This window comes from Oncorhynchus mykiss, chromosome 19 (genome assembly GCF_013265735.2).
Source record: "Oncorhynchus mykiss isolate Arlee chromosome 19, USDA_OmykA_1.1, whole genome shotgun sequence".
Taxonomy (NCBI): Eukaryota; Metazoa; Chordata; class Actinopteri; order Salmoniformes; family Salmonidae; genus Oncorhynchus; species Oncorhynchus mykiss.
Genome location: NC_048583.1, coordinates 28,505,813 through 28,528,106, shown reverse-complemented (window position 1 = coordinate 28,528,106; position 22,294 = coordinate 28,505,813). Strand labels below are relative to the sequence as shown.

At 45.6% G+C, this 22,294-nt stretch overlaps 1 protein-coding gene across 2 annotated transcripts in view; it reads left to right on the top strand.

Annotated features, from left to right (window-relative positions):
• mta1 (metastasis associated 1) overlaps positions 1 to 22,220 on the top strand; it is a 44,571-nt gene extending 22,351 nt beyond the window's left edge. For both annotated transcript variants that reach the window (XM_021573861.2, XM_036954596.1), the window contains 14 exons: positions 9,547 to 9,679; positions 9,867 to 9,930; positions 11,698 to 11,815; positions 12,379 to 12,481; positions 12,808 to 12,907; positions 14,106 to 14,294; positions 15,186 to 15,319; positions 15,755 to 15,945; positions 16,361 to 16,512; positions 16,692 to 16,881; positions 17,151 to 17,240; positions 17,430 to 17,585; positions 21,126 to 21,268; positions 21,507 to 22,220. In XM_021573861.2, the coding sequence (XP_021429536.1) occupies positions 9,547 to 9,679; positions 9,867 to 9,930; positions 11,698 to 11,815; positions 12,379 to 12,481; positions 12,808 to 12,907; positions 14,106 to 14,294; positions 15,186 to 15,319; positions 15,755 to 15,945; positions 16,361 to 16,512; positions 16,692 to 16,881; positions 17,151 to 17,240; positions 17,430 to 17,585; positions 21,126 to 21,229 (1,724 nt within the window). In that variant the 3' untranslated portion in view covers positions 21,230 to 21,268; positions 21,507 to 22,220. The remainder of the gene's footprint in view (positions 1 to 9,546; positions 9,680 to 9,866; positions 9,931 to 11,697; positions 11,816 to 12,378; positions 12,482 to 12,807; positions 12,908 to 14,105; positions 14,295 to 15,185; positions 15,320 to 15,754; positions 15,946 to 16,360; positions 16,513 to 16,691; positions 16,882 to 17,150; positions 17,241 to 17,429; positions 17,586 to 21,125; positions 21,269 to 21,506) is intronic.
• Positions 22,221 to 22,294: the final 74 nt, after the last annotated feature.

The following is a 22,294-nucleotide window of genomic DNA, read 5'->3' as shown; positions in this document are numbered from 1 at the left end:
GCGGGGGGCATAGGTCGGGCAGAAGGGTCATAGGTCTGATATGGGTGGCCTACATAGGGTGTGGTGAGGGTTTGCTTGGGGTGGTCTTAGCTGGTTGGGGTGTGGCTGGTGATGCTGTGGTCTGGGTGTAGGTCCTCTTGGCGTGGGTTCTCTCTGCATGTCCTTCGGGAGGGGGTTTTGCCGGTCTGGGAGGGTGTCTCGCTGGTCTGGGCGTTGGTGTCCGTTGCTCCTTTCGTAGGTGCTGGGGCTGCAGCTGAGGGTGATGTCCTTCAGGGTCCTGGCAAAAGTTTGGATTGCTGCCTTGTAGAGGTGGACCTGGCTGTAAAGGCTGTTCAAGTCCAGGGTGGAGTGGTGGGCCAGGTAGACATTAGGTTTTGAGGTATAGTCTTGTGAAATTCTTGCATTCACCCTTTGTGTGGTGTCAGTGTGAAAGTATTTTCGTGGTAGCAGGGTGGAGATTACCACTTGTGCGTTGGGGAAAGTGGAAGAAGCTTTTTCGATTACTCCCTTGAGTGTTGTTGTCACCCTTTCCTGCTGGCCCCTCAGGTCATTTGTGCCTGTGTGAATTATGTGGCTGTGGAACCCTAGTCTGTCCTCTGACAATAGCTCCAGGACATGCCTTGTGTTTGGGGACCAGGGTTTAGCCACTTTGTGTTTGGGAAAAAGTTTATCCTATTGAGTGTATTTGCCATTTTAAGTCAATGTAGCACAATCTCTGTCATGTGTGTCCTCAGTGGATGTGGGGGGGGGGGGGGGGGGGGGGTGTTGTCAGGAGGGCTATCGGGGGAGCTGACGGGGGGCTGTTAGGAGGGGGTGGTGTCTGTTGGGTTGACGGGTCCTTTGTTGTCTGTCCCACTGTGGTGTTGAGGTTGTGGTCCAGGTCTGAGGTGGGCTGTTCTGCTGTCTTGTCTGGGGGATTGTCCTGCTCTCTGTCACACCTCAGCTTTCTGACCTCGTCCTTCAGTGCCATCTGTACCTCTTTAGGTTCTCTTACCTCAGTCCGTAGAGCAGCCAGCTCTCTGACAGCCGTCCATTTCCACCTTCTGCCCTCCAGATCTTGTTGGGGGGGGCGGGGGGGGGGGCTCCACCGTGTCTCTACCGTGTCTCTCGCTCTGAGCTCCACCGTGTCTCCACCGTGTCTCTCGCTCTGGGCTCCACCGTGTCTCTCGCTCTGAGCTCCACCGTGTCTCCACCGTGTCTCTCGCTCTGAGCTCCACCGTGTCTCCACCGTGTCTCTCGCTCTGAGCTCCACCGTGTCTCCACCGTGTCTCTCGCTCTGAGCTCCACCGTGTCTCTCGCTCTGGGCTCCACCGTGTCTCTCGCTCTGAGCTCCACCGTGTCTCCACCTTGTCTCTCGCTCTGAGCTCCACCGTGTCTCCACCGTGTCTCTCGCTCTGAGCTCCACCGTGTCTCTCGCTCTGAGCTCCACCGTGTCTCCACCGTGTCTCTCGCTCTGAGCTCCACCGTGTCTCCACCATGTCTCTCGCTCTGGGCTCCACCGTGTCTCTCGCTCTGGGCTCCACCGTGTCTCTCGCTCTGAGCTCCACCGTGTCTCCACCGTGTCTCTCGCTCTGGGCTCCACCGTGTCTCTCGCTCTGGGCTCCACCGTGTCTCTCGCTCTGGGCTCCACCGTGTCTCTCGCTCTGGGCTCCACCGTGTCTCTCGCTCTGAGCTCCACCGTGTCTCTCTCTCTTAGTGATGGAGGAGTAGTGCAGTTGTGGGACCTGGGTGTGTTCAGTGCTGGACGGGGGTGGGTGGTGTGTGACTATCCTTTAGTTTGAAGAGGTGTGATCAGACTTAGTGTAGCTTTACATAACAAAATTACCTAGAGATTATTGTCCTTTCATTTTTGTCTAGTAGCTTCGGACTGAATATTACTCACTCAGTTTTGTGTTGGAGGGTATTTCCAGGTTCCACTGTTTCTTCTGCAGGTTTTGGTTTGTTAGAATTCTTTTTCCTTGATAGTCCTTGTTAGTAATAGTCCATTCAGGTCATTTTGTCCAAAATCAAGTTTAAAAAAAAATTGGATTGGAGGTTTTAATGTTTAGGTTAGTTTCCTGTATAAGTCCTTGTGAAAAAAGGCAAGTTTATCTACATTTATCCAACTCTAATATTTTTTACAGAAGAACCAAGGAGCCGATGAGCTCTCTCCTCTCTTCTCTTTCTCTGTGTGTTCCTGCGGGAGATCCACTGTTCATTTTTGAGAGCCGTGTGTGACCCGGACAGTCCCAACTTGTGCTGGTTTGTGTGTGGAGTATGGGCCTCTTGGTTCTATGTGCAGCCAGCACCATCAGTCAGTCCCTCCAGAATTCTTAATTGTCCCAAATGGCACCCTATATAGTGCACTACTTGCGACCTGGACTCAGTGCACTATGTAGGGAACAGGGTGCCGTTTGGGACGTTACCCCAGACAGCCATTTGCAATATGTGAAGTATGCATGTAAGGAATGGCTCTTCACCCCATGGGTGTGGTGGTGGGCTGCTGCTGTATCCTGTCTGAGTTCTGGAGCCGTCAGCCCAAGGACAAAGAGGGAAAAGGGGGAAATTTGAGGGCCTGTTGGCTTTCCCAAACAGTGTGTGTGTTTGGAAATGGGAGAGGGAACTTTACACTCTGAGAGTGGCCCTGTGGAACATTGTCCTTGTGTTGTACCGGATGGCTTTCTTTCTCCATTCTGGATTATTGCCTGTGCGGTGTGTGTGTGTGCTGTGAGTCACAGATCAAATATTTCCCTTGCCGGGATTCGGTTGGAGCCTTCCCTAAGAGGGCCTGTGACTGCACCCTTACTCCAGGTCTTAGCCCCGCCCCGGTCGGCAGAGCTGCCTCCTGAGTGGTCGGTTCCACTGACATGGCCTTTTGCTCCTCTGGCCCCTCCCTCAGGCCCATATGACTTAGCCTCACTTTAATTTCCGTTTCTATTCTGAGAGCTCTAGAACTCTAGGCCGTTGGTTTCAGTAAACGATAGACACCAATGGTGACGATGAATCCATTCACAAACACACAAAAAAACGAGTGGGGAAGTACAGAACTGTTTCTCAATGTAGGCTAGACTTCAGAACTTTTAGAAGAATGCATCGTTGAAATAAAGTAAAAGTCCTTCAGAGCTCAGCATCTGAGGTGTCGCTCCTCTCTTCTTTCCCTCTACTCGTAAGGCCTCTCATTCATCAATAATTGAGAATTGGTACGGGCAGGTGAGATGGAGAGGCAATTTGTGGAGAGTATGGATTTGGTGCTGTGCCAGAAAATTGGCTGTGTCTTTTTATGGATAGAGTGGGTCATGGCTCAGGGAGTCAGTCAGGGACTGGTGATAATGGTGCCACTGCACCTGTCTACCACCTGGCTACATACCCCCAGGCCAAAGCAGGCCTGATGGTTGACCCTCTTCAACTCGGGCTGGGAATTGCCTGGGACGATATTAACACAATTCTGCCTATACAATATGTATTGTGATTCTATATGTACTGCGACTGTATTATTGACCAGGTACAGCCGACTAGTCAAATATAATGTAATCCAAAACTAATATTGGGAGTCCCGTAGGGCGGAGCACAATTGGCCCCGCTTTGTCCGGGTTTGGCCGGGGTAGGCCAGGCCGTCATTGTAAAAAATCATTCTTAACTGGCTTGCCTAGTTAAATAAAGGTTACACACACACACACATACACACACACACACACCACTCTGACCGTTTACGTATGTCCCCATTACCAGTAAAACATAATCAAAACCTATTTCTTTCATATATTTGCTGTGCTGTTTCGTTGTTCATTTGTACAGTCGTTTCATTCTCAACCAGGATTTCTATGGAACGCCGTTTGAGTCGTTGCGTGTCAAATAAGATACACGTCAAATAAGCTTGTTGACCAATCAGGACCTGAATATGACTGCACGTCACAGAATAATTTAACGTGTTCATTCATTTTTTTCCCCGTGGCTATTACACATTGATTACACACACTCGTATTTCATGTCACAATGCTTCATTGATACGTATGCTGTGATGCTGGTAAAGTTGTCTCGCTCACCTACAGGGCTGGTCATAAAAATAAAAAAAAGCTAGCTAGATCATGGATGCAAACAATGTTCTTCCACAAGAACATTGCAAAACGACATCTGTTTCAGTAGCTATAGTTGCTAGCTAACTATATAGCTAGGTGTCATCTAAAAATAACCCTAAATAACCATAACCATAAAACGGCTCTTGTTTGATTAATGGTGGGTCGGACCCAGTTGTGAAGCTAGCCACAATAAGGATAAGCCCAATATTGGACTTTGCGGTTAGCCTTCAAAATAAAAGTATGTCATAGACAGTGATGTAAATGAATACAAAGTAGATGTATGCCATAATTGAATAGATCATGCTAAATGAGGATGGAATGTTATAAAATCAACAAAAGACACTAATTTGTTAATTTCACATCTGTTAATCACACGGAATGTATTATTCTTTAGAATTACATTGGGGGCATACTTATTTCACTGTACAGTCTTAACCCATGTCATTGATCCACAATCCATAGTTATCAGTCTACTCAGTGACACCCAGAGAACATTAGCGTCGTAGCTCTTATTGCGGGACTGAAACAACTGTGAATTGAGCCACATTTTGTCAACCTATGTGTATTGAACACTATTCCAGAGGAAAAACAATACAGCGTGGATGTTTTTGGAGTCTGATAACTCTGAGGAGGACGTTGGGAAAACAACATGTATTGAGTAGAGGTTGACCGATTAATCGGAATGGACGATTTTTTAATTAGGGCCGATTTCAAGTTTTCATAACAGTCGAAATCGGTATTTTTGGGCGCCGATTTTTATTATTATTATTTTTTTAATGTATTTTATTTTTATACCTTTTTATTTAACTAGGCAAGTCAGTTAAGAACACATTCTTATTTTCAATGACGGCCTAGGAACGGTGGGTTAACTGCCTCGTTCAGGAGCAGAACAACAGATTTTCACCTTGTCAGCTCGGGGGATTCAATCTTGCAACCTTACAGTTAACTAGTCCAACGCAATAACGACCTGCCTCTCTCTCGTTGCACTCCACAAGGAGACTGCCTGCCTGTTACGCGAATGCAGTAAGCCAAGGTAAGTTGCTAGCTAGCATTAAACTTATCTTATAACAATCAATCAATCATAATCACTAGTTAACTACACATGGTTGATATTACTAGATATTATCCTAGCGTGTCCTGCGTTGCATATAATCTGACTGAGCATACAAGTATCTAAGTATCTGACTGAGCGGTGGTAGGTAGAAGCAGGCGCGTAAACATTCATTCAAACAGAACTTTCGTGCATTTTGCCAGCAGCTCTTTGTTGTGCGTCAAGCATTGCGCTGTTTATGACCAAGCCTATCAACTCCCGAGATGAGGCTGGTGTATCCGAAATGAAATGGCTAGCTAGTTAGCATGCGCTAATAGCGTTTCAAACGTCACTCGCTCTGAGCCTTCTAGTAGTTGTTGCCCTTGCTCTGCATGGGTAATGCTGCTTCGATGGTGGCTGTTGTCGTTGTGTTGCTGGTTCGAGCCCAGGGAGGTACGAGGAGAGGGACGGAAGCTATACTGTTACACTGGCAATACTAAAGTGCCTATAAGAACAAAGGTTAATGAAATACAAATGGTATGGAGGGAAATAGTCCTATAATTCCTATAACTACAACCTAAAACTTCTTACCTGGGAATATTGAAGACTCGTGTTAAAAGGAACCACCAGCTTTCATATTTTCTCATGTTCTGAGCAAGGGACTGAAACGTTAGCTTTCTTACATAGCACATATTGCACTTTTACTTTCTTCTCCAACACTTTGTTTTTGCATTATTTAAACCAAATTGAACATGTTTCATTATTTACTTGAGGCTAAATTGATTTTATTGATCTATTATATTAGATTAAAATAAGTGTTCATTCAGTATTGTTGTAATTGTCATTATTACAAATACATTTTAAAAAATCGTCCGATTTAATCGGTATCGGCTTCTTTGGTCCTCCAATAATCGGTATTGGCGTTAAGAAATCATAATCGGTCGACCTCTAGTATTGAGTAGACTGATACCCCATTTCATTAGTCCCCAATCCTTAGGTAAAGCTGAACAGTGCATTATGAATGTCAATACCCGCAATGGGCTGACTGGGGAGGTGATTTCACACACACAGTCCCGAGATAAGAGCTACAACGCTAATATTTGTGTAAACTCTTAACAGTTGTGTTCTGTGGGTGGCACCGAGTAGACTGATACCCCATTTCATTGCTTCACATTCCAACTTCAGATTCCAACCTTGTTTAACATTTATCTAGTCTAAATATGGCATGATTCCATCAATTGTAACCTTCTGCAGTTCTTTCAAAGAGGTACTTTTATGTTGAAGGCAAACTGCAAATTCAACTATTGTGCCTAATCCTTATTGTGGCTAGCTTCACAACACAACCCGGTCCGGTCGAGCCTACTAGCCAGATGGCGCTGGCTGGCTGCTTCTAACGTTAGCTTTGGGCAACAGGGCTAAGTAGCTGGCTAGCTATTTATTTTCTTGAACTGAAGTTCAATTTCAAAAGGTGAACAAGTGGCTACCTAGCTAATACTTACTCACAAGGATTCCTAAATCATTGCTAAGAATAATGAAAATGACTGCAGTTTCTACTGGTCATTGTTTTCAGGCTGGTTGTATTGGTGCTAGCCAGGTACCAAGCTAAAGCTAGCTAGCTACCCCAGAAGTTGCGGTCGAACAAATAATACTTTATTACCAACACGGTATTGTGTAAACACCGTTTGTGTCCTGTCTCTCCCATCTCCTCATTGGTTTATAGAAGAATATCTCCACGTGCCAGCTCTTTATTGGTTATACCCACGTGGGTGATTTGAAAGATGAACTGAGGTCGGTCGGTTCTGGTAATACATATTATGAAAGTTAGATGCCAATCGCCGTATAAAGTCCACGAAGAAAAGGCCTGGAAGGAGGAGAGATGGCTAGAAACGATTCGGTTGACCGTTGTATGTGTGGATTAATTGTCGGAGTAGCGGTAAAATAACAAATCAACGTTTATATCCCAAATTGGCTAGCTAAATTGCCATAAATGTTTTAATGCTTTTCAACCTGTCCCCAAATGTAATATAATTGGTTCAGAGTTTGTTTTGATATTTCAACCTGTGTCGTGGTTGCGTTTGGTGTGGGGGGGGGGGACAAAATCAATTTGCGCATGCGCGCATCAGGTTTAGGCATGGTGTTAAACTAGACATCGGGCCGATACCGATGTTGGCATTTTTAGCTAATATTGTCCGATATGTTAACCGATATATATCGTGCATGCAACTACACAGAAGCAAGCTTAAATGCTGTAAAAGATCCCTCATTTATGCCCATTGGCCAACTATCTATTGCCTGACCGTACATGATTTGTCAGATTGGTTTGGCTGTGGGACTATGGACTGTAGTGTCTGTCCATTCTGTGATGGTGTCTATAAGAAGAGAGTCTCTATAAGAGTCTGTCTGGTGGGTGCTGAGTGAGTGTTGGCGAGAGTGAGCACTTATTGATTCTGGTCCCACTTCCCTTCTCCTGGAAATCCTTTGATTGCTTCTCTCTCTGGTCTCGGTTTCCCTCTCTCCGGTCTCGGTTTCCCTCTCTCTGGGTTCAGTCTCCCTCTCTCCTGGGTCTCCCTGTCTCCGGTCTAGCGCCTTCTCTAATGAAACTTCAAATGAGCTGGAGTACGTGCCTGCTGGTCTCTCTCGTCTTCCCTCTCCCTTCTCGGTCACCCTCGCTCCTTATATATAGATGTGGATCTTAATCACACAGAGTGCATTTGGAAAGTATTCAGACCCCTTCACTTATTTAACATTTTGTTACATTACAGCCTTACTCTGAAATGGATTAAATTAAATGTTTTCCATATCAATCTACACAGTACCCCATAATAACAAAGCAAAAACAGGTTTTTAATTTTTTTAGCAAATTTATAAATAAAAAAACATCCTTTTGTTGTCAGACTCTTTGCTATGAGACTCTATTGAGCTCAGGTTCATCTGGTTTCCATTGATCATCCTTAATGTTTCTTCAACTTGATTGGAGTCCACCTGTGGTAAATTGAATTGATTGGATATGATTTGGAAAGGCACACATCTGTCTATATCAGGTCCCACAGTCGACCGTGCATCTCAGAGCAAAAACCAAGCAATGAGAGAGAAGGAATTATCCATAGATCTCCGGGAGGCACAGATTGTGTTGATGCACAGATCTGGGGGAGGGTACCAAAACATTTCTGTAACATTGAAGGTCCCCAACAACACAGTGGCCTCCATCATTCTTAAATTAAAGAAGTTTGGAACCACCAAGACTCTTCCTAGAGCTAGCCGCCCGGCCAAACTGGGCAATCGGGGGAGAAGGGCCTTGGTCTGACAGAGCTCTAGAGTTCCTCTTTGGATATGGGAGAAACTTCCAGAAGGACAACCGTCTCTGCAGCACTCCAACAATCAGGTCTTTATGGTAGAGTGGCCAGACGGAAGCCACTCTTCAGTAAAAGTCACATGACAGCCCGCTTGGAGTTTGCCAAAAGGCACCTGAAGGACTCTCAGATAATGAGAAACATGATTCTCTGCTCTGATGAAACCAAGATTGAACTCTTTGGCCTAAGTGCTAAGTGTCACATCTGGAGGAAACCTGGCACAATCCCTACGGTGAAGCATGGTGGTGGCAGCATCATGCTGTGGGGATGTTTTTCAGCAGCAGGGACTGGGAGAATAATCCAGATCAAGGGAAAGATGAATGGAGCGAAGTACAGGGAGCTCCTTGGTGAAAACCTGTTCCAGAGCGCTCAGGACCTCAGACTGGGGCGACCATAAGCACACAGCCAAGACAATGCAGGAGTGGCTTCGGGACAAGTCTCTGAATGTCCTTGAGTTGCCCAGCCAGAGGCCAAACCTGAACCTGTTCGGTTTAGACTGGGGGGGGGCAGTTGAATCCATTTTAGAATGTGGCTGTAGCGTAACGGAGTGAAGGGGTCTGAATACTTTCCGAATGCACTGACGCTCTCCCGCCTCCCCCCTCGTCTCCCTCCCGCCTTGAGCTCCTTCCTCATAGATCACACGCATCCAATGCCTGCTGCAATAGTCTCTTCTGTGTCTTCTCCCACATGGAGAGGGGGTATAAAGAAAGAAGTAGAGGGAGAGGTTAGAGAGAAACATGCTGGGGGAGAATAGAGGGGCTTATAGAGAAACTCGCCAGTCCAGGCAGGGATCAATATTCTCATTTACTAAATGAGCCTGGCACCTGCAGTGCCACAAAGCATTGACGTGAACTCCTCCGGATCATTACCCTAGCTCATCTGCCTCATTACCCTAGCTACCTTCATGGTGTGAATACTGTTTTTGTTTGTCGTCACTGTTTTCCTTGAAAACAAATCTCTGTAGCATCTAATCCTTTAGTTTGGCTCTAGGTCTCTGGTTCTTCAGTATGTGGTGCCCGCACTTGGCTCAGTCCTTGCCAGTTCTGCCCGAAACCCCCGTTTGTGTGTGTGAGCGAGCGAGTTAACTAATATGACCTTTGACCCCTATCAGGAGAGCTGGAGGAGGAGATGGAGAACCCTGAGTTGAACCCAGTTGACCTGCCAGAGAAACAGAAACACCAGCTGAGACACAGAGAGTTGTTCTTGTCCCGGCAGCTAGAGTCATTACCTGCTACACACATCCGGTATGACATGTCCTTACCATCTCACCTTATGTTAGCTCCTTGCTACAGACCATGAGAGTTGGTATATGTTTAAACACAGCCTGGAAAACAGATGGCACTTTCACCTGTATTATAGGAACGCATTGGTGTTATACAGCTGTACTGTATTTAAGAGCTACATCTCAATCAGATTGTGTGTCTGTCTCAGGGGGAAGTGTTGTGTCACTCTGCTCAATGAGACTGAGGCTCTGAAGTCATATCTGGACCGGGAGGTAGGTGGCTGTCTTTACTGTCTTCTCAGAGAGTGAATGGTGTGTGCCATAGCCTCTTATGTATGGCTTTGATGTACAGTACCAGTCAAATGTTTGGACACACCTACTCATTCAAGGGTTTTTATTTTTTAAACTATTTTCTACATTGTAGAATAACAGTGAAGACATCAAAGCTAGGAAATAACGCATGTGGAATCATGTAGTAACCCCCCAAAAAATATTATTCAAATAAAAATGTATTTTATATTTGAGATTCTTCAAAGTAGCCACCCTTTGCTTTGATGACAGCTTTGCACACTCTTGGCGTTCTCTCCACCAGCTTCACGAGGTAGTCACCTGGAATGTATTTCAATTAACAGGTGTGCCTTAAGTTAATTTGTGGAATGTCTTAATGCGTTTGAGCCAATCAGTTGTCTTGGGACATGGTAGGGTTGGGAATACAGAAGATATTTTGTCCATTTTTTGGCAAGATCAGCTCAAATAAGCAAAGAGAAACAGTCCATTACTTTAAGACCTGAAGGTCAGTCAATACGGAAAATGTCAAGAACTTTGAACATTTCTTCAAGTGCAGTTGCAAAAACCATCAATTGCTATGATGAAACTGGCTCTCATGAGGACCGCCACAGGAAAGTAAGACACATAGTTACTTCTGCTGCAGAGGATAAGTTCTTTAGTTACCAGCCTCAGAAATTGCAGCTCAAATAAATGCTTCAGAGTTCAAGTAACAGACAATAAGAATAAGAGACTTGCTTCGACCAAGAAACAAAAGCAACGGTCATTAGACCGGTGGAAATCTGTCATTTAATCTGATGAGTCTAAATTTGATATTTTTGGTTCCAACTGCTGTGTCTTTGAGAGTAGGTGAACGGATGATATCCGCATGTGTGGTTCCCACTGTGAAGTATGGAGGAGGAAGTGTAATGGTGCTTTGCTGGTGACACTCATTGATTTTATTTAGAATTCAAGGCACACTTAACCAGCATGGCTAGCATAGCATTCTGCAGCGATAGTCCCACTAAGCGCAAACCAGATTGGATATATTTTGTCATCTCCCAGGCTGTGTAAGGGCTATTTGACCAAGAAGGAGAGTGATGGAGTGCTGTAACAGATGACCTGGCCTCCCCAATCCCTTGACCTCAACACAATTGAGATGGTTTGGGATGAGTTGGACTGCAGAGTGAAGTAAAAGCAGCCAACAAGTGCTCAGTATATGTGGGAACTTCTTCAAGACTGTTGGGAAGGCATTCCATGTGAAACTGGTTGAGAGAATGCCAGGCGTGCGTAAAGCTGTCAAGGCGAAGGGTGGCAGCTTTGAAGAATTTAAAATGTATTTTGATTTGTTTATCACTTTTTTGGGGTTACTATGTGTGTTATTTCATAGTTTTGATGTCACTATAATTCTGCAATGTAGAAAGTAGTAAAAATAAAGAAAATCCCTGGAATGAGTAGATGTGTCCAAACTTTTGACTGGTACTGTATGACCATGTTGGGTGAGTTTGTGTGCCTGTGTCCTACTGACTGTGATGTGTGTTAGTTGTGAGTCTTAGTGCTGTATGAATAATTCAGTGTGTTGACCCAGAATGTTCTTCTCACAGTCAGTAATGAGGAAACGAAAGACTGCTCTCTACATACATGCATACATGCAAACAATCCACAACCCCACTCAATTTCTTAATTCCCACTTCTCTAACTCTTTTCTAATGTCTCCTCTCTCTATCCCTCCTTTTTTTTCACTTCTCTTCCTCCTCCCTCTCCCTCTCTCTCCAGGATGCGTTCTTCTACTCCCTGGTCTACGACCCCCAACAGAAGACTCTGCTGGCTGATAAAGGGGAGATCAGGGTGGGGAACAAGTACCAGGCAGACATCACAGACTTCCTTAAAGAGGGTACGCACGCCAGAGACACTCGTACACAAAACTGGACTGTTAGCATTTTCCATAGGTAAATGTGACACGCTAGCTGGTAGATTAGCCTCCTGGCTAGTATTCTCTCTGGTAGTGCAAGCAGGGTCCGATCTCATCTCAAGGCTCAGTCAGTGGGAGGGCATGGGCGTCTGTCCCACTGCCTAATAAACCCACTGCAATTGGAACAGTTTTGCAACGTTTTGACAAGGAGTGTGTTATCAAAGTGAGTTTTACTGAGGAGCCATGTCACACCAATAGTGTTGGTGAGGGTCAAAGGGCAGGATATTCACAGTTTTGTGGATCCCTCTATTGAAGGAATCGTAACCACAACACCCCAAGACTGTTGGAAAGCCAGAACTAAATTGACTTTGATTAACCACAGGGCTGTCTAGTCTGATAGTGTATCAGACTGGTGACTGTGCTGACTGCTTACACACTGGTGACTGTGCTGACTGCTTACTCACTGGTGACTGTGCTGACTGCTTACTCACTGGTGACTGTGCTGACTGCTTACTCACTGGTGACTGTGCTAATTGGACCCCCAGGTGAGGAGGATGGCAGGGACCTGGCCGAGCTGGAGGAGAGGGTGTGGGACCCCAGCAGTCCCCTCACAGAGAAACAGATCGACCAGTTCCTGGTTGTGGCTCGGTAAGTGGCTCCGGTCCGGTGGGCTGTGGTGAATGGGTAAGTGGTTCTACTGTAGGGGCAGTGCCTTGGTAAGACTGCTGTGAACTGGATAGCCAATGTAAAATATTTTTCAGTAAGACATTTTTTGTCAGGCTCGGTAAAACGGGGTGCAAGGGTATCGGATCAGTAAGAAGACTGGTCCATCTAGTCAGATTTGCACTATTGCCAAAAACATGATATCTGGCACTTTGGATAAGAGCATCTGCTAAATAACGTAAATGTAAAAATTGTATCCCTGTCTCATCCATCTCTTTCCCTCTGCCTCCTCCTCCCTCTCTCTCTCTCAGGTCAGTCGGTACCTTTGCGCGGGCTCTAGACTGCAGTAGTTCTGTCCGGCAGCCCAGTCTTCACATGAGTGCTGCTGCTGCCTCTCGAGACATCACCCTGGTAAGACACACACACACACATTGCCCACTTCCCTAGGTAGGGTCAGGCCAGAGTTGAGTGCTGTTAGCCCAGGGGTATGCTGGGAGCTACAGTAGAAGGTGTGTATGTGAGCTTGTTTGTGTGTGTTCGCTTGCCATAGTGTGAGGATCAGTAACGAGCAGGCTTCAGCCTGCCCCAGACGCCACACGTTCCGGCCCACTTCTGCACCTCATATATAAAACATGAAACGCAGGCCTCCGAGCTACAGCTTTCAGAGTACACACATCCATGAACACATGCGCACAACACACATCCTCTCAGACTCGCCAATAGAGACGCTCACACTAAGTCAAGTGACAAGATAACAGCCCATCCACTTCTGTTTTTTGACTATGCTTTGTTCCTTACATTTGATGGCTTTGACAAGCAGAATAATGGGGACCCTTTGCTTGAATTGTATGTTACGAGGGTGGGTTTTGTTTGCTGGGTGTATGTGGAAAAACCAGGGTTGTGTTCATTAGGGCACACCGTAAACCAGGGTTGTGTTCATTAGGGCACACAGTTCTCTCTTAATTCAAAGACTCAATCATGGACACTCTTACTGACAGTTGTGGCTGCTTTGCGTGATGTATTGTTGTCTCTACCGTCTTTGTGCTGTTGTCTGTGCCCAATCATGTTTATACCCTATTTTGTGCTGCTACCATGTTGTGTTGCTGCCATGTTATGTGTTGCTGCCTCGCTATGTTGTCCTAGGTTTCTGTTTGTTGTGTTGTCTGTCTTGTTGTGGGGCGGCAGGGTAGCCTGGTGGTTAGAGCGTTGGACTAGTAACCGAAAGGTTTTATGATCAAATCCCCGAGCTGACAAGGTACAAATCTGTCGTTCTGCCCCTGAACAGGCAGTTAACCCACTGTTCCTAGGCCATCATTGAAAATAAGAATGTATTCTTAACTGACTTGCCTAGAAGGTAAAATATATTTATATTGCATTTATTTATTTATTTTAATCCCAGGCCCCCGTCCCCGCAGGAGGCCTTTTGGTAGGCCGTCATTGTAAATAAGAATTTGTTCTTAACTGACTTGCCTCAATAATGTTAAATAGAATTTTAAAAAACGCACAGAAGTGTTTCATATTGAACCAGTACAGATGGTACCTCCCCAGTTATGATGCGTTTCTTCTGTTTTGTGCCTACCGAACACTACCCCCCCTCTCCTCTCCCCAGTTCCATGCCATGGACAGCCTGGATAAGACACGTTATGACATGACGCGGGCCATCGCTGCGCTGGTTCCCCAGGGAGGGCCTGTTCTCTGCCGGGACGAGATGGAGGAGTGGAGCGCCTCCGAGGCCAACCTGTTTGAAGAGGCCCTGGAGAAATACGGGAAAGACTTCACAGACATACAACAGGACTTTGTGAGTACAGACCGACGGGTAGCCAGTCAGGAAGGTTCTGCTGCCTTGGCTTGGACTAGCCTCGACAAGGAGGCTCTGATCTACATGGAACCGGCTCAGTTCAAGGCTCACAATATGTATCTCTGGGATGGGCAACTGGTGGCCCGCGGATCAATTTCCCCATGGCAGAATGACTATTACATTAAATTAGTTATAAAATAGCTAAATCTTTACCCCATGGCAAAATCTGTAGCATTGCAGGAAATGAACTGTAAAACATAAATGTTTTCTCTCTGTTTTCAAGAGGGTAAACATGTTTTGCTCGCAAGGTGGGTGGGGGGGCCAATGTTTTTTTATTTTTTTTGTGTGGCCCCCACCCCCATCAAAGCTGCCCATCCTTTGTCTCTAATAGTGAGACACTCAACTCAGAGACTCACAGGCATCCTATTGAGAGCCCAGCATGTCTGCTGTAGCCATAGAGATGGATACTGTATGTCTATCTCTGTCAGCCAGGTGCTGCTGTTGCCCTGAGGGGAAAGAATAAATGAGGTTTCTGCTGTCTTTACACTGTGCCTCATTCTGCCACCTGGTGGTGGGTTAGTCGGTGCACTACTCAGCCCACAGCCACGGGCTGCTGTTAGGGGTGGGGCTTGCTCTCTGGCATCCTGACAATTCAGTTGCCTCTTTCAAACTTTTTTTTTTTTTTTTTTTTTTTTTTTTTAAGAGCGCAGTGCTCATTTCCCCCTGCCGAAGATCAAAGTATTTGCTTACAAAGATGTAGGAAATGTACTAATGTAGTGCCCTAAAGCATGATGGCGAGGACCGCTTTGCTGTGAGGTGGAAACGGCTCTAAAGCATGACGGTGGGATATCTGTGATGTTGAAACCGCTTGTGTCTCGTCCTCCCCGACAGCTCCCCTGGAAATCCCTGACCAGTATCATAGAGTACTACTATATGTGGAAGACCACAGACAGATACGTACAGCAGAAACGGTTAAAAGCAGCAGAGGCAGAGAGCAAGTTGAAGCAAGTCTACATCCCCAACTAGTGAGTATCTGTCTGGCTGGCTACTGGGGACTGGGATACTGTGATTTCTTGTCAGGCTCCTACAGCGGGTCCCAATTTGCACCCTGCCGCTAAGTCTTCGGCCTTTGCAGATCGGAATGCTCTGTATAAGTGTAATCGGCAATGGTGGAGAGTCTGCAAACAATGGAGGGATGGTGCCGAAGGGTTAGGGAGATATTTGGGACTGGCTGCAGATGACGGTTCCCACTAGATGGTCAAGCTGCAAAGTTTTTTGGTCTTAATTTAAGGTTCGGGTTAGGCATAAGGTTATCAGTTAGGTTTAAAATCTGATTTTAAGAAGATAAATTGTAGAAATAGGCAGGGTTTATGACTTTGCAACTTGCCCAGATAGTGACGACCGCAGATTATACAGTACGTTGCATCTCTGTCTCTGATCCTCTGCCCACTTCCTCATAGCAACAAGCCCAACCCCAACCAGCTGAGTGTTAACAGTGTAAAGCCTGGAGGTGTGGGAGGCCTGGTGAACGGCTCTGGGGCGGCAGCTGGAGCCGCAGTCGGAGCCGGGGGTTTGCCTGGAGCCCTGGGGGTGATATCAGTTCCCCCAGGACAGACCCCAGGTCTGGGCCGCGCCTGCGAAAGCTGCTACAGTGAGTAACGCCACAACTGTCCTGTTTCCTGGATGATGAAATAAAGACCATGATGATGTTAGAAAAGAGACCAGGAAGTAAACCTGGGAGTCAAGAGTACTCCTAGTACAGATATACAGTACCTCCTGAAGAACCGTGAGAATCACTCTCATCCTAGTATGATCTCTTCCCCATGCTTGGGTAGCAAGGCTCCAAGCCAAGCCTCCATCTCTATTGCTGTTCTTTAACAATGAAGGAGTGGGAGTTTTTAAGACGGGAGAGCGAGGCAAAGCTCAGCTCACGCTGCAGTAGAATCTATTCAGAGCCATTTTAGTAGTGTTAATAAAGTCTTAAATGATTTAAAGACTCACTGAGTCTGTGTGTGGGTGTCTCTCAACGTGTGTGTGTGTGTCCTCCTTTCTCTCTGTGCGTGTAGCCACCAGCTCGTACCAGTGGTACTCGTGGGGTCCCCCCAACATGCAGTGTCGTCTGTGTGCCTCCTGCTGGACCTACTGGAAGAAGTATGGAGGACTGAAGATGCCAACCAGACTAGAAGGAGAGCGACCTGGACCCAACCGCAACAACATGGTAAACAACTCAAACTGAGAGATCATGTATTGGATAAAACCATTTTCAAGGATAATGCGAAACTGACCAGAAAACTTCCCAGCCCCTCTGTATAACAACTTTTTGTCTTGGACTCCACTCTTGTCTCTGATTTGTTGTCCATTCTCTTAACAATTTCTCTCTCTTCCCCCACCCGCCAGTCTCCTCACAGTGTTCCCATGCGCCACGGTGGGAGCCCCAAGTTTGCTGTGAAGACGAAACAGGCCTTCTACCTACAGACCACCCAGGTGACACGCGCCGCCCGACGAGTTTGTCAGGACATCATCAGACCGCGCTTCCTCGCCCGACACCCTTACCTCCCTCTCAATACAGCCCAAATCAAACAAGAGTGTGAGTACTGTACCCCTCAACCCCCTACCCTCCTCCTCACCACCCAAAATCAAGGCGTAGCGAGAGTACGACAAGGACCTGGGTCCTGTTCATTAAGGCACCAAACGGACGAAAACTAAGTAAAACAGGGAGGGACTACCTGGAATTGTCCAATAAGAAACGCTCGTTTTATTTTCCTGGTGCAAAATGTTTTGAAAGGTCTCAGTGGCTGTCTTATGTAACGGTCTGCTGAAATGTGGTACATGCATTCTGACTCTGGTGCATTTCAGGTGTGCTGCGGTTGCCAGACGAGCCCAAAAAGCCCTTGCCGCTGAAGCCAGTTGAGAGGAAGCCTCTGGAGTCTGTTGTCCGATATCTAGGTGAGGATCTGTTACGCCCATCTGTAGTCTTTAATTTTCAGTCTGCTAAATGGTATACTGTATTGTCTTGTCTGTTTTAGCCAGTGTTGATTTTGCGATTTAAACTCATATCTTTCCGTTCTCTTCCTTTCTCTCCCACCTGTCTCTTCTCCTGTGTCTTCTGTCCTCCTCCTCTCTCCGGGTCCCCAGAGGCCCACCCGTGTCCTCCCAAACATGACCCCCCGCGTGGCCAGACGGTCACCACGGGTAGCCTGACACCCATCAAGTCCACACCCAACATCCTCAACAACGGCTCGCCCACCATCCTGGGCAAACGCACCTACGAGCAGCACAACGGCATTGATGGTGAGAGACCGAGGTGCGGGAGAGGAGTAGAAAGGGGTTGGAGCCCTTGGGATGTTGATGGAAAACCGTTGTGGTCATTGCTGCACTCCATTGGGGTTTGAGTTGGCACCCCAACGTCTTGTCTTAGCGGCCATCTTTCTTTTTTTTTTTTTTTTTTTTTTTGCAGCCTCCCTTTCTCCACCCCTCCCCCTCATCTCCCTTTGTCTCAATGTAACTGGTTATACATGCCCCTCTTTTTTCGCTCACCAACTTTCCGCCTTTCACTTTCTCTCTCTCCCTTGACAGTTTATTATTTTTGCACCATCTGTCTCCGTCGCTCTCTCCTTTACCCCCTCTTCTTCTCTTGCACCGTTCTCTTCTTTTTGTTTGTTCTGCTCTCTCCGTGTCTCTCTCTTTGTCTCTGTACATCCATCTCAGTAGGCTGTAGTGAAGGCTGGTTTCTTTCTCTGTGGTGTATATCGCTCTAGGCTACGACGGGTGTTGTCATGGTAACGGTGCGGTAGCCAGGACCTATCTGAGACCAGAGGGGTGGTGTGGTTCGCTGGGACCTTGCTCCCTAATAAGCCTTCTCTCCTGGACCACAGCAGGGCTAGTCCACACTCACTAGGGACTATGTCCATGATCAGGAAGGAGGGGGCACCTGTCAATGTGTGTGTTACATAGAGATAGAAGGAGAAACGTGGAGGGGGAAGATGTGGAGCGTAACGGCGGGAGGGAGGGAGGGAGCTATAGTGTCTTCCGTGTCTTCTAATACAAGGTCTCCCAAACTCAGTCCTGCCCATCCCTGGGTGCACGTTTTGGTTTTGGCCCTAGCACCACACTTCTGATTCAAATAAGCAAAGCTTGATGCTGAGTTGGTTATTTGAATCGTGTGTAGTGCTAGGGCATTAAACCAAAACGTGCACCCAGGGAGGAGCAGGACTGAGTTTGGGTAACCCTGCAGTGCTGCTGGTGTCTACAGACATCTTCTCTGGGTTTGGACAGGAGACAAGACTCCTAGAATGCAGTTGAAGTGGGAAGTTTACATACACGTATGTTGGAGTCATTAAAACTCATTTTTCAACCACTCCACACATTTCTTGTTAACAAACTATAGTATTGGCAAGTCGGTTAGGACATCTACTTTGTGTATGACACAAGTAATTTTTACAACAATTGTTTATAGACAGATTATTTCACTTATAATTCACTGTATCACAATTCCAGTGGGTCAGAAGTTTACATATACTAAGTTGACTGTGCTTTTTAAACAGCTTGGAAAATTCCAGAAAATGTTGTGGCTTTAAAAGCTTCTGATAGGCTAATTGACATCATTTGAGTCAATTGGAGGTGTACCTGTGGATGTATTTCAAGGCCTTCAAACTCAGTGCCTCTTTGCTTGACATCATGGGAAAATCAAAAGAAATCAGCCAAGACCTCAAAGAAATTGTAGACCTATACAAGTCTGGTTCATCCTTGGGCGCAATTTCCAAACGCCTGAAGGTACCACGTTCATCTGTACAAACAATAGTACGCCAGTATAAACACCATGGGACCACACAGCCGTCATACCGCTCAGGAAGGAGACGTATTCTGTCTCCTAGAGATGAACGTACTTTGGTGTGAAAAGTGCAAATCAATCCCAGAACAACAGCAAAGTACCTTGTGAAGATGCTGGAGGAAACGGGTACAAAAGTATCAAATATCCACAGTAAAACAAGTCCTATATCAACATAACCTGAAAGGCCGCTCAGCAAGGAAGAAGCCACTGCTCCAAAACCGCCATAAAAAAGCCAGACTACGATTTGCAACTGCACATGTGGACAAAGATTGTACTTTTTGGAGAAATGTCCTCTGGTCTGATGAAATAGAACTGTTTGACCATCGTTATGTTTGGAGGAAAAGGGGGATGCTTGCAAGCCGACGAACACCATCCCAACCAATGGACAATGACCCCAAGCATACTTCCAAAGTTGTGGCAAAATGGCTTAAGGACAACAAAGTCAAGGTATTGGAGTGGCCATCACAAAGCCCTTACCTCAATCCTATAGAACATTTGTGGGCAGAACTGAAAAATTTAAAGGCAATGTTACCAAATGCTAATTGAGTGCATGTAAACTTCTGACCCACTGTGAATGTGGTGAAAGAAATAAAAGCTGAAATAAATCATTCTCTACTATTATTCTGACATTTCAAGTTCTTAAAATAAAGTGGTGATCCTAACTGACCTAAGGAAGGGAATTTGAACTTGGATTAAATGTCAGGAATTGTGAAAAACTGAGTTTAAATGAAGTTGGCTATGGTGCATGTAAACTTCCGACTTCAACTGTATGTGCTGTCTGTCTGAACGCCACTTCATGACTCATTTTCATTTAGGAAAATTAATTGATCTGTCCTCTGGTTACGCACACGTTACGGACTGCACAACTACATTATTAACATGAATATGCTACAGCAAGTTTCCATCAATCTCATTGATATGCTGTATAGATCAGTTTGATTATAGCCCTGTTCACACAATTGTCTGATATCTAATAAGACACCCTTCTGTCTGGAGTGGGGGTCAGGGTTTGGGACAGGAGATGTGTCACTGGGTGGAGTGGATCTCCTGCTGCAGGGCAGATGAACATACATTACTACAGAAGACCAACAGAGGGCAGGAGAGGTCAGACATGAACATGCATTACTACAGAAGACCAACAGGGGGCAGGAGAGGTCAGGCATGAACATGCAGTACTACAGAAGATCAACGGGGCAGTAGAGGTAACCTTTTAACTCTGCTGCTCCATCAGCATCAGTCGCTCAGTGCTGAAGGCAGCGCAAAGGCTTTACAATAGACTAGAATCTTGATTCTGTCTGCTAGCCATGGGCACGGGTATTAGAATATTTCAGTATCCGAGCAGACGTTAGTATTCCATTACTTGCAAGAGTATCCACAAAAGGCTTTGTCTAAAGTGAAATGATGTATATGACATTGCTACATAGTCTGCAAGGATAGACCATTACATTAGACATTTTAATAAAGCAGTTTTATGACAGTTTTTATGAGCGTGCCCTATTAACAAAAAGCTGTACCGGTAGCCTACGCACTTCACACTTGTGGCGTGTTATTGTCTGTCAATCAAAGCGGCAGTACAGTCAGAGGCTCTGTGAAGTAAGTGAAGTGGGAGATTTCTAATCAATGCAAAATGGAATTTAAAATGATGGGATTTGGTTGGCGAAATGAGGGAGTAGGCTACAATTACAACGATCAACCAACTGGTATATGATGATTTAATATGGAGTTGTTGTAGACTAGGACAGGGAGCGCAGCAAAATAGCCTCAATTAGCCTCGTTACGTTAGCTAGCTATCTTCTTCACATCGATTTGATGCAGTCGAGACCACCACTACCCGATGAGAGAACCTGTTGCAGCAACACGTTTGTCTAACTAGCGCACGTTTGGCTACTCGGTCTCTCTGTGCATTCCAAAAATCCTGATATTATTTAAATGGTGCAATAATTTCACATGCCCTTCCCTAGTGTCTGTGACTGTATTAATATCCATCTCTCCTCTGCCAGGTATGAAGCCCAAAGCCCCTCAGTGGGATATCATGGCCAAGAGGACCGCTGAGCCAGGCCGGACCACCTCTGCCCCTATGCAGCAGGTACATGAGCTGGACTGACTGACCACAGCAGGAACCTCACTACAACCTTTACACAAGGTAGGACACCTCTCGTTCAAGGATTCATTTGTTGGCTGATTGATTTGGTGTATTTGTTATTTCACTGACTTTCATCTTTTAAGATGTCCTGTCGATTTTTATGGGCTCATAAGATACTAGATATTCCAAAAGTAATGCCTTTACATTGTTAAATAGTACTTTGTGTTCTGAAGTAGAATCATATAGTGGAGTATAAGAGATGAAGTCTAAACCCTCTTGTTTTCTTTTCTTACCCCAGGTAAATGAAACGGGGAATGTATTTTTCCACATCCAGAGATGGAGTTGGGGGGATTTGAGTGGAGGAGAGCTGACAGCCGCAGCACCATCATTGATTGTCCATCATCTCACCCAATCGGCACGAGCCTGCAAAACTGTCAAAGACCAATGGACCAATTGTTTTTGGGAATAGAAGGAGTGGCTCTAAGGCTTTGGCCTATCAGAAGACTTCCTGACTCTACAGGACTGTGTTTATTACTTAACCTTGTTATTACTGTCGTCATTGTAATTATAATTATTTTTTTGTTTTTTTTTACCAACTATAACCCGACAGCTTATCAGTTTAATTGTTAATTAAAAAACCGATAACTTAAAAGTTTCATGACAACTTCTTGGCGTTGTTGCGTGGAAAACCCCTGTGGAAAAGGGTGAAAGAACGACTGTATTGTAATATAAAGCCATTTGCAATTTTTTTTTTTTTTTACATGTTTATTAAATACACAACAATGAGAATTAATTTCAATGACATAAGAATAATTCCTTGGTTGTTATTGTTTATTCTTTTGAAAGCTTCTAGAGTTTTCTGATTCTGTTTTTTTGTGAGCAGGCCCGACCCTATTTGGCCCGAGAGGTTTAACTTATTGAGAAAAACTGAAACATGCTGTTTTTTCTACCTTTTTCACAAGTAATGCATCTATGCTTCAATGATGTAATTAAAAAGATGATTGATTTTTTATTTATTTTTTCTTGTGTGGGATTACTGTTCTGGTTGTGGAACACCTTGGTTTGTCCCAAAATTTTGCCACCCTA